The following is a 12,553-nucleotide window of genomic DNA, read 5'->3' as shown; positions in this document are numbered from 1 at the left end:
TTTACTAAGGAGAGATTTCTTGCATGCAGCAGTATTTTCTTTCCCATTCTGTATTCTTTATGGTCAAGGAAAGTTGCTTTCTCAGAGTAGTGTTAAGAGCTGAGACAGCTGTACATATACAGTTGGATACCCTATTATTACCTTTATTTTAATGCAGGGAACCATAATTGCAATTCATTTCATCCATGACACATGCTCTGCAATTTCTCCAGCTTAAGAATGAATTGTCCACTAACTCTGGAGCATTTTTCTAGTAAACTACTGTAGATTGAACAAAACAAATTTAGATTTCGTGCAATTTTTAACATTTACTGAATCTCAGGAATCATAGTTGGTGATTTCATTTTTAATCTCTCAGCTAAGACAGATCTTGAACCTGTTGCATTCCGTAAGGGCTCAATTGATGTGAGGATTTTCTAGTTGCAGCAGTCCCCCTCCTAACTCCCACTTTAAATGAGCAAATTAATATTAATGTTTGGTCAATGAAGTTTAAACCAGTTGACAGAGTGGATTCATTGATGACAAGGCTAACTCGTATAAATGCCTCTCTGAAGTTGTGAATTGCATTTCAAAAAATCCTTTTTTCCCTTCTCTCTTCTAGGAGCAGTTCTGAGCGGAGGAAGGAGAAATCGAGAGATGCAGCAAGATGCAGGAGAAGCAAAGAGACGGAAGTATTCTACGAACTGGCTCATGAACTGCCCCTGCCCCACAATGTCAGTTCCCACCTGGACAAGGCATCTATAATGCGCCTGGCAATCAGTTTCTTACGCACTCACAAGCTTCTATCTTCAGGTAATGTCTGGCAAAAAGAAGTTGTTGATCCTAGTTGATAGCAGCTTGGTAGGAGTGTGAATGGTCGGCTCCGAATGCAAGGACTTAAAAGAACAGGACACAGTTGCTTGTATTGTGAGAGTGCAAACAGATTTACAGTTTTTGTTTTGCTTACACAAAAAGAATTGTCTATACTTGAACTGAGATAAAAAATCTGAGTGATGCTAATCATATAAGGTTTCCATTACCCAAGTAACAACGGATGCATTTTTGCATCTGTAAGATCTGAACTCTAAAAACAATTGAATGCGGTCTATTAAAGTTAGTTACAGTGTTTTGAGCTTTTAGGAGTTTAATCAGAACTTAGACATATACCTTAAGCTTCCATGCTGAAACAAGTACATCTGAATATAGCATGGCAAGCATGTGTGTGCCACTGCATTCAGAAGGCTGCTGGGAAGTTCCAAAGGTCCAATACTTTGTCCTAAAGGCCTGATTGTTCTGCACACTGGTAATGAGTAGTAGGCTGTCTATATATGGCAGAGTGAGAGAGCTAAAGTAAACAACTTTAAAATCATTGATATGAATGGATTCTATTTAATCAGTACTGCTTATTTTGGACTAATCTGAAATGTTAAATCAGTGTTACATTCTTAGCCTGTTAAAACTGATAAAATGAACAGTATTCTTATTTTGCACCTACATTTGCATAATCACATTGATAGAAATTTGTTGTTTGAATAGCACGTAGAATCAATGAAAATAACAGTTGTATCTGGAGAAACATTTACACTGACTTTGTGTCAAGAATACGTTAAAAGAAACGTTGAACTATTTGTGAAAAGCAAAGCCAAGATTTTGTCTTCTACTTCATTCATGGCAAAAGTCCCAATAAGGTCACAATTGCCCTCCCTCTCTTTAGAAAAATTGAGTCATACCATAACAACTGCTTTAATAAATGCCATTAGGAAGTATCTCATCCCCTGGAAAAGTATGCTGTTGGTTTGTTGTTCTTAGTCTGAAGGATACAACAGATTCAGTTCTACGTCCATATGCCCCATATTACTTATAGCTATTTTGAGCTCCACTATGACTATTTTATGAACTATGGGCTTTTTACCTTGATTTATAGAATTGGATTTTAATGTTTACTTCTGTAAAAAGAAAAGTTTATTTGCCAAACAGCATTTGGAACTCATCTTTGATATCTCTGTGTAATTAATGCTTGAAGTGCATTAAATAGGTAAACATTCTTTAAAATGCTGTACACCAAGACTGTTTGTTCGTGGCTTTCTCATTAAAAACAAAACAAAACAAATAACAGTTTCAGCTTTACAAATATTTATGTGAGATGAGCTAGTGATTGGTACAGAATAGAAACAGCAAACTTGTGCAGGACTGTAACAGATAAATAATGCTTGTGTTCAGATAAAATACTTTGATGCTGTCGTTGTGAGAAGATATTTGCTGACCTGAAAATCGCTGAATTTGAAGTGAACTTTTCAAATACACTTTCGCTTTTGACAAAGTTCTACAGACAAAATATTTGATTCAGCACTTCTTTAGTGTTAAGGGTTAAGATCATATTGCTTGATAGTGATGATAACTCAATATATTGATATAATATTCATACATTTGCATACTTGGGGGTATTTTCTGTGACACTGTTTGAAAACCAGTGTGATTTGTGCAGCCAATTTACGTTTGCTTGAGGTATCACCATGACCAAGCAGTTAGAAAGGAATCTGGAAATAAAATGTTACAGTTGTGACAGGCTGTATCCTAACGATATTCCAGATCTATTCTGTGTTAGTTGTTTCCTTAGCCTGTAGTCTGATCTGCTTCCCCAGTTAAAATACTGGTTTGGATTAAATCACCTAATGCAGATTTGTCCATGGAGGTATGGATCAGAGTTTCAAAATCCTTAAATGTTTCCCTTTTGAGGGATTGAGCTTAAGTTAGTCTAAAGGGACTGATTTTCTGGAAGAGTTGGATATTATTTTCTGTCATGGAGAATACATGGAAATGAAAGAACTCAAGCTAGAAAACTACTGAGTACTTGTAATTTCTTGTTCATTTGCTTCTTATATTCTTCTGGGTTTGGCTAATGCTTAAATCAAGCTAAACAAGAAAGCTGAAACTGTTTAGCTCTGAATATTTGAAAGATAACACATACCAGGCTTTGGAATACAGTGGTTATCAGAGAGAGAACTTTCTTTATCAGAATAATGTTTTTGAAACATTATTTCATTTGATTACTGTGCATTGTACACTTGCTGAGATTCTTGAAATTCACACAGGTAGACTACTATTCTAACCAAAGCAATTTCTATCAGTTTGAGTACTGTTTCTTCCCCTCAGGAGATAAAGCTGTAAAACAGAATATAGACATTTCTAAGCAGGCTTTGGGCAGGTAAGAGTTCTTGAAAAACTTCTGCCTTTCAGGCCTGTTGTTGTACAATAACTACTTAATGCAGCTAATGTTGAAAAGCTGTTGTTTTTCTGACTTGTTCCTGTGAGTGCGGAATCAAACTCTTTGTGGTCTGCTGAGCAACATCAGTCTTTATAAAGACAACATTTTTCTCAAGTAGAATGTCTAATTTAATTCAGAATGATAGTTTTTTGTTATTTTTGACTCCCATATGAAGAGATTTTGGCAAGAGCTTGGAGTGAAATGAAAGTGGTTTATGAGATGCCTGTTGGTTTTCCTCTTTCCAAGCCCCAGCCAAAACTACCCCCATTTGACAGTCATGCCTAGCAGACTCGAATTTAGCATTAGCTTTGCACTGCATTTGAGGAACCTAACTCCAATGCTGGGCAGCACAGAGCTTCTTCTGTCATCTCTGACAGATTAACTGGGAACTATGGGGAGGTAGAGAACTGGAGCATGCATGAGGGAGACCTCTTTGCTTTATGTTGTCTTCATGGAACAGTACTGATTATTTTGGCTAGATTCTTTGTGTAAACAGGAGTTAAGTGGGAGTATATGTTCTGTCATTAATTAGGACACTGAAATAACATTTACTGCATTTATATATATATATACACACACTATGTCACTAAAGTAAGTCTGGGTTACAGCTTGGTAAATACTTCAAAAGTTAGTAGAGAAAAACATACTGCTTGATTAGCATTTTTGTTATTTATTATTAATTATATTAAAAGCTTCTGGTGGAAGACATTATATTTTATAATGCTGTTTGTGAGCATGATGCTCAAAAGAGGACACATCTTGATACACAGCAGTTTTACTGAAAACAGGGCAAGCAAGGGCTTTCCTGGGTCTGCATCCTCATCATTCTGCAAGCACACAGAATCACTGTATGGCTTGAGTTGAAAGGGACTTAAAACCCAACCGATTCCCACCCCCTGCCATGGGCAGGGCTGCCCCCCAGCAGCTCAGGTTGCCCTGAGCCCCATCCAACCTGACCTCAACACTTCCAGGCATGGGGTATCTCATTTTGGAGATGGCCTCAGGCAGTGTGCCAGTCTCGGTCCCCTGGCACTGAATGCCATTGTACTGTTCCCAGACTTGGAACAGAAATTTTTCACTTGTGTAACTCAGCTGTTTCGCTAGCTGTGCCTGCATAATGATTATTTAGCTGGCAGAAAGCTGAGACCTTGGGAGATCTATACTTATGTTCTTCCAGCAGGTGAAAGGCAGAGCCTGGAGTCTGAGCATGCATTGAGCTCAGTGCTACGTGCCGCTCACTGGGAAGGCCCAGTGTCTGGGCTGCGGGCGCGCTTCTCCTGCAGCCATGGCGGGGCCTCCGCAGGGCCCTTGCATCCTATCATAATAGGAAATAGCTGGTTGTATATCTCAGAGTTCAAAAGGGTAAAAAATACCAGGCTTTGCTTTATAAAAGTTGCTTCTTTACTTAGTAACACGTTTCCCTTTGATTTTCACAGTAGGCAATTCTGTGTGGGAATGTTGGAGAGGAAGCCTTTAACATTTAGAAATGCAGGCTGTTAGTCTCACGGCCTGATTGAGATTAGTATCACAGGAAGCAAACTGAAACAATGGCTTTATAATACTGTTTCCATGTTGTGCACACAACAGTACGCGGTATAATTGGAATGTTAGTAGAAATATCATTTAATTATGACCTCTTAAATATTTTTCAAGCTGTCTTCTAATTCTGTTGGCGTAATACCTTTTGCCGTCGCTGCATTAATATCGTTGGGATAAATTTAGAATCCATCTTTGTTCAAGTAAAGGCTTTGATCCCAGAAAGTTGCTGCCTAAAATTGGCTGTTTGGCGGTTGTCTATATCGGAGCTTTTTGGATTTAGGATCTTATGTCTTTTAGTGCAGTCAGAAAGACCCATACCAGTATTTGTATCTTACTATTCCCTAGTACAGCTTGTGCTTTTCGAGTATAAATGGATGGCAATGGGGGAAAAAAAAAAAAAAAAAAAAAAAAAAAAGAGAGAAAGAAAGAAAGAAAGAAATTGTCTTTTTCCACAGAACAATAAATCTGTCTCAGTATTGTGGCGGATTCTAAGGCTTACTCAGTGTGTTGTTGTCTGTATATTAGGAAGAGGATCCACTTCAGGAAGCCTATGTGGGGTACCAGTAATTTTAAGTGTTTATTTGGGCTGCACATGTGATAGAAGCCTGGCACCAATGTGCCAGGGCTGATGACTTTTTAGTTAGGCTAATCAGGCAAGCACAGCTTTATCAGCTTGCTTCAATCCCATGCTACTTGTACAGTCATCCAGGTGTCTTTTCTGCACAGAGAATCCAGCAAAGGAAGCTGGGTGGGAGTCGCTTCTGTGCAGTCAGACAGCAGAAGAAATGGGGAGGGAACAGGGAAGCAGACGGGAAGTTGTTTAGGAGAAGGGAGGCCACAAGGAAGCCAGTTGAAACAGTTGTTTCAAGGGAGGGAGACAACAGAGCAGGAAAGCCAGCGGGAAGCAGAAAGGAAAAAATAGCTTTTCTCTGTGCTTTTAAGGGAGAGCGCAAACTGCAAGGAGAACTGATGTGGGCATTGTTTTTCAATGTCTGGACAAGCTGCATCTAATCTCAGACCATTGTAGCATAAAACAGCGCTTTAAAAATAGCTTGTCCACTTGTTTGCTTTCATTAGATTGGAAAACTAGCTCCATGCCAGCTGTGCTTGTAGGAATGAGTGGAGATGGGTACCGAGTGCCCTCAGCCCTCAGCTGCCTGAAGTGACATCCCTTTTTGGGGAAGACATGCTCAGAAAGCCTGGTCTGATGTGATACTGTGTCCCTCTGCTCATCACCAATTGCAGCAGGACTTAAAGCACCTTCTCAGAGCAGAGTCTGAGGGATGTGGCTAAATACAAACTGCAGTAAAATTGCAAAGCAGCATTAACATAAGTGTTTTCTTTATCAAAATTGCTTGTGTTCTTACAGATAAGAGCCCTTCAGGAAGACTCTAGTTTCAGAGTAGCTTTTTTGTGATGTATCTAAACTGAAAGCATTTATTGGATATTTTGAAAATAACCCCTTGAACAGGATGTACTCTTCAGTCAAGAAGGGGCGGGGGGAGGAATCTGTTGCTTTCCTCTAATGCAGAAAAAGAAACTGGGAAGAGGCAGGTTTGTTTCAAAGTTGCCCTCTCTGATGCAGGTTAAAGCTGCTCTAACATCCCTATCTTCTGATGACTGACATCAAGCAGTTTTTACAACCCTCCAGAAAACTTGCAGCTATAGCCTTGTGTCTGCTATGCACAACATCTGATCAGTTTTTTGGCACTTGTTGGATTCAGAAAAGACAAACCTTGACAGGTCTGTAGAGGTGGTGATGTGACCCCTTGTAGAAGCCCCTTTAAACATTTTGTACCTCTGAACAGACAAAAAATAATGTACCTCTTGGTCAGAACAAAGCTGTTGAAAGGAGCAGAAGCTGTTTGCTAGGAGTCTGTTTGTACCTGAACAGTAAGGAGAGCATGGAGTTCGAGCCTTCAGATTCATTCCAAGAGGTTGGACTGAAGGAAATGAGCAAGCATCTACGGAAAAAGTGTTCTTAAACTTGGGAACAGAGCACATCCTGACAGTGGGAATTAATCAAAGCTTGTTTACACGAGCTATTTTTAGCATTAAAGGTTATCATAAACACTGCAATAAGCATTTGCCATTACAGTTCAAAGTTTCTTGTTGATGAATACATTCTGCTACAGTTGGTGCAAATTTATTTCAAAATAGAGCAGGTTAAAAATGCTTTTCAAAATTTGATACAGACTGAGAAATAGACTGCAAACATGCCACGTCAAAATTTGACACAGACTAAGAAATACTGCCTTGAGGCAACTTAAATGCATTGCACAGGAACTGGGGACACCATTGCTATACTCCTGGGTGTGCTGTAGCAGCCCCAGGGATTCTCCCTCCTGTATAGGCTTTCCTAGCGGTGTATGAGAACAATCTTGGCTGGGGTCCATAAATGTAACTATAGTATGAACAGTTAGATTACAATGCCTTATTCTGCTGAACATGCTATTAATTTATAGCTAGACTGGAATATCTGCAGTCCACTCTTTCATTGTCATGCTATGTGAACTGGGATAATCTGGTTATTAATGGGGAAATGAAAAACGTTGCAGGAAAAAGACAAGTTTGTCCTTATTGCAAAGTTAATATAGCAGCTCTTTTAAGCAGTGATGATGACAGTAAAAATTCTGCCTAAAAATCAAAGTAAGTTGGATTCACAGATAACTATCTTTAAGACTTGGAAGAGACTGGCAAGTCTGCATGGGCTGCTACTACCCAGATAAGTGGCGTCAGACCTACTGGGAATTTCAGGTTGAAGTTTTGTTCCTTCCTCCTTGTGCAGAACTCCTGCTTTCATTTGACTTAATCCTTCCATCTGGAGCTGAAATTCCGTATGCTAACGCTCCAGTCCAGCCCTACCATAAACTTATGAAGAAAATTCAAAGCAAAGTAAAAGATAACAGGGGTTTCTGGGGCCAGCTCAAAGCAGCAGTGGCTTTATTTTTTCTTCTGCTACTAAGTAGATTTGTTCTAAAGAAAAACAGATTTTTGCAGGTAGAAATAATTTAATTGTGTCCAGTGCATCAATCTCCTAAGGTGTGTATACCCTCTGTGTATTAATAGCCAGAGATTTTCACAGGAGAAAGGGAACAAGCTGTAACATTGTAAATGTAGCCAAAGGAGGGATTCTTATGTATTAATTGCATTAATGTAATTATACAGCTAAGTCCCCGATGCAGGGCCTGGCAGGGACATGGCAGTGCTGCCAGCCTCTCTCTTCGCTGCAGACCAGTGATTTCAGTTTGTGCTGCTCAGGGGCTTAGCACTGTTTGCACCTAGTGGGGTCACCACAGGGAACCTGGGCAGGGGAAAACGTGACCAGCCCAGGGACCTCTCCCCATGCCCAGGTTTCCTCTGGGAAGTGGCTGGGGATACCCACAGTCTGGCAAGTATGAGGAGGCACAGCAGCACACACCATTCCCCTTCCTCCTCCCAGCCCACATCACAGATGCCTCCAGCTGGACGAAGGTAGTTTTAATAATACAGTTAAACTCTGATCCAACAAATCCCTGTAACCACGTGCTTTAAGGCTGTCTATGTCTTCTAAGTGCTTTGCTGGACTGGGACCTTAAGGGTTTGAACCTGCAGCCCTGATGTGAATGATCTTATGTCCTCTCTGTGTGTTTGTACAAGTAATATAATTTATATACATGGAAAAGCAAACTTAATCACCTGATAATACTAGTAAAGTGTTTGTCTTTCACTGTTGGAGGCATTTAAGAATACAAATGCTTTGAATAGCCTTCCTGCCTTTGAATGGTGATGTTTTGTTAATGCAAACTTAATGAGCTGGAAAAAAAAATGGAAAGGAGGGTCTGGGGTTAGAACTGAAAAGTCATTTTTTCTCCAAACCCACACTTGGCTGATTGTCTTGGGCTGTAGCCATAGTCCTTGCTGAATAAACCATTTGTTTGCATCCGGAAAAGTTAAAAAAGACCCTTGACATTCTTTACACAGCAGAAACAAGCTTGGGAGCAGATGGTCACTTACCGTTTTTTTTTTCCCCACCTAAATGTCATTATGGTCAAAGTGCATACTATTCAAATATATTATTGTGCATTTGCTGTATTTTAAATGCTGGCCCTGATGTAATTTCCTGAAGCCAGTTGCTTTGTACTGAGGAGGAATTGGCCCCTGCGCATGCAGTTCAATGCTTGGTGCAGGGACATGAAGCAGTGCACTGCCAGCCTGTGCTGCCCATCCCCAGTTTCTCCTCTTCTCCTCTACCCAAACAGCCATGCTGAGAAGCAAAGTTTGGAACACAAAGTGCACCTGATGCGACTGGACCAGCTCCTTCCAGTGCTTGTAGAATGGGTGATGGGCAGCTGCTAGAGAGGTGCAGAAGCAGCAGCTGTCAGTTTTGTCAGTGCTCATCTGTTCCAACCAGGGTCTGTGTGCTGCAAGTGCTCATCCCTCTGCAACTGCTCCTGGTTTAGATTTAGGTGTTAGAGGTGCAGTTGCGGGAGGTGTATAGATTAGATTCATCCTTTAATCATAGCTGTTCCATACTTACAAGTAAGAACCACATTAGTTTGGCTTAGCTTCTTTCCTATCAGAGAAAAAAAACAAAGCAACAACAAAAGTCACTTCCAATAGTGTACTTTGCAAAGCAACACCCCAGTTCTGTTTCAGGACTTCTCCTGAAACAAACCTTTTCACGAGAAGATGAATGTACTGTTTGGGGGTGGGAAAGAAAAACACAAAAATGAAATACTTTTCTCAGGTTTGCTAACAAACAAAATCTCTGTTTTGAAATTGGAACATTTAACCAGCAAAGCGAAACAACTACTCTAAGCAAGTGCTTTGAGTCTCCCTATTCTTGCAAAGCAAGCTGATGCAGTGGGGTTGGAGCCTCTGGCCAGCACAACCCTGCTGTGCTCAGCCTGAGCCCTTTCTACAAAGAAGTTTTTTAGTACCAATCATGTACAAACCATCTCCTGCAGGCTTCCTATTTATGAGGCTGAACAGGTGTGGGAGATGAGAAGGTAAGAGTGCTGTATGGCCAGCTGTATGGCTGACTTAAACCTGAGAAAGCAGAGGAGGTGTTAAAAAAGAGTAGGGTCTCTCCCCTCCCCTCCTGCAGCCATGCCTACATATTGCATCCCATCTCAGGAGGTGGAGCACACCCACTGAAGGCGTAGCAGTGCCATCAGTCATCTCTACAGCCAAGCCGAAAAACAAAACAGGAAAGTGAGTAACAAAAATAAAAACACAAAACAAAGCAAGGATGTCCTCAGTTTTCCAGCAAGGCCTTAGATTTCAGCACAACAGTAGTACTCCTCCTCAGAAATGTTAAGATGCACTGAATTTGTGAATGCTTCATAGGCAAGCATATGGAATCTGAAGCCTTTGTGGGTCAGGAGGGAACACAGGTGGGTAACAACACATGCCAGAGGTGAATGGAGTTCTGACTCCTGCAGGTGTAAAAGCAGGTATTGATGGGATGGATCAGGGTTTTTTACAGGAATTTTGAGAGTTGTTAGATGAGAAATGCCCCTGAAAGGATTTCAAGGGACTTTTTCTTCTTTTTCTTCTAAAGGTAGTATTAACAGACATCTCCATTTGGAGTGCAGAGGTATATAGGCATGCTTCATAGGAAGAGTATTTGGACTCCTTAGAAAACCTGATCTGATGTAAATGTTCCTTGTTAAGACCATTTGGTTGTCTTCCGTGAGATTTGCCCTGCATTTGGCACTTATTAGAAGATGTGAAGGTAACGTGTGGCCAAAATGATGTGCGCCCAGAATCTGTGCTTCATGTCTGAGTATTGGTGGTGTTAAGCAATAAGAACACATCCAGCAGAAAAAGCAAACAAGGTCAATAGAGAATCTGTTGTGTTTGTCAAAAGGTTTAGCAAAGTATCTCCTGCCTTTCCATAGGGAGATGACTTTTATATCAAAAAAAAAAAAAGGAAGAAGAAAAGGCTCCGGCAGAAGGGATTTATGGAAAGGAAATTTGAAGAGCAGAAAAATATTTTGTTGCCTTGTTATTCGATGTGATGGTGCTGAAAAAGGCTGGCCAAAGATTTTAGATGCTTTTTTTTTCCTTTCTCAGTATGTGCCGACAATGAGAATGAACTAGAAGCAGATCAGCAGATGGACAACTTGTACCTGAAAGCTTTGGAGGGATTTATTGCCGTGGTGACACAGGATGGAGACATGATCTTTTTGTCAGAGAATGTCAACAAATACATGGGTCTCACCCAGGTAACTTGTTCCCTCACACTTTTCCTGTCTTTGTAATACAATTCCTAGAAACTAGATGTATGCTTAAATGCAGAAAAACAAGCATGTGTTTGTGAAATAAATAAATAAATTATATATATATATATATATATAAATAGACTGTCTTATTTGTCAGACAGATGCCCTGTACATCAGACAGATTGTTGTTGTTTTCTGTCTCCATTTCTATCAAAGTTATAGTGTATAATACCCAATGTGTATTTAATTAGAGCAACATTTTCTTCTAAGAAAATGATATTTAAAAGCATATGAACAAGCAACTGAAATTCTCATCAAGAAAAGATGACTCCCCCAAGAAATTGTCTCCTGATCCATTTGATTCACATTATTTTCTGTGTGTGTTGCTTTTATTTAAATAAGGATCATTTTTATTTCTGAACAGGTGGAATTAACTGGACACAGCATTTTTGACTTCACTCATCCATGTGATCATGAGGAAATTAGAGAGAATCTGAGTCTGAAAAATGGTAATACCAAAATAAAGAGTTTGCTTTATAAATAACCTAATGAAGTAATTGGCCGATAGTAGAGATCTGTTAGTCATGGTAAAGGGAACTTTTGTTCCTAGAGCTATCATCAACTTTTATTCAGTACTTTGCAGATTTGTTTTGTTTCAGTTTGCTAAATACTGCTTATGTATGATAGACCTCAGAGCTGCTTGTTTTGTGTTTTCCTTTCATCAAGTTAAAACAGGCGGAATGTTTTCTCTTGTAACACTTTGCGAAAATTTATGTGCTGCAAGCTAAAACATGAGTTCTGATGCAAAAAGTCTCATTTAAGTTTCACTTAAAGTTTATGTTCTACAAACTGCTTTTCAATGGTCCACGCATCTTTGATGGTCTCTGCAGCTATGTTACCTGAGAATTAGTCTATTATTTCTGTTGCATCTTTCATGCTTATGGATAAGCACAAAGTCAAGAAGCAAAACTGAGAACACTCATTTGCCACTTAACTTTTTCAGGTCCAGGCTTTGGAAAGAAAAACAAGGAGATGTCAACTGAACGTGACTTCTTCATGAGGATGAAATGCACCGTTACCAACAGAGGCAGAACTGTTAACCTCAAATCTGCCACATGGAAGGTACCATTTTAGCCATAAGTGTTGACTTTGTTGGTTTTTTTGTTTCTCTGTTTTATTATTGCGAAGATATTCTGGATGGTAGAGAACAAATGTTCTGAGTCTGTTTTTCATATAAAAATTGTTATTTCAGGTTTTGCACTGCACTGGACAAGTTAAAGTGTACAACACTTGCCCTCCTCACACTTTGTGTGGGTATAAAGAACCTCTTCTCACCTGCCTTATAATAATGTGTGAGCCTATTCAGCATCCTTCAAACATTGATATCCCTCTGGACAGCAAGACCTTCATGAGTCGCCATAGCATGGACATGAAATTCACCTACTGTGATGACAGGTAAACTCAGCTGATTTCTCCTTTTCATGGACATTTCAATTTTATCCAAAAACAAGCAGCCAGCAGTCAGTCAGCAGTCAGTCAGCAGTCAGACTGCCCTCCTTTG

At 39.9% G+C, this 12,553-nt stretch overlaps 1 protein-coding gene across 1 annotated transcript in view; it reads left to right on the top strand.

Annotated features, from left to right (window-relative positions):
• EPAS1 (endothelial PAS domain protein 1) overlaps positions 1 to 12,553 on the top strand; it is a 76,917-nt gene that overhangs the window by 41,938 nt on the left and 22,426 nt on the right. The window contains exons 2-6 of the mRNA XM_072330908.1: positions 602 to 792; positions 10,844 to 10,995; positions 11,417 to 11,501; positions 11,996 to 12,114; positions 12,245 to 12,447. Of these exons, the coding sequence (XP_072187009.1) occupies positions 602 to 792; positions 10,844 to 10,995; positions 11,417 to 11,501; positions 11,996 to 12,114; positions 12,245 to 12,447 (750 nt within the window). The remainder of the gene's footprint in view (positions 1 to 601; positions 793 to 10,843; positions 10,996 to 11,416; positions 11,502 to 11,995; positions 12,115 to 12,244; positions 12,448 to 12,553) is intronic.

This window comes from Excalfactoria chinensis, chromosome 3, assembly GCF_039878825.1.
Source record: "Excalfactoria chinensis isolate bCotChi1 chromosome 3, bCotChi1.hap2, whole genome shotgun sequence".
Lineage (NCBI taxonomy): Eukaryota > Metazoa > Chordata > Aves > Galliformes > Phasianidae > Excalfactoria > Excalfactoria chinensis.
Note: the sequence above shows the minus strand (reverse complement) of the source record. Positions and strands in the feature narration are given on the sequence as shown.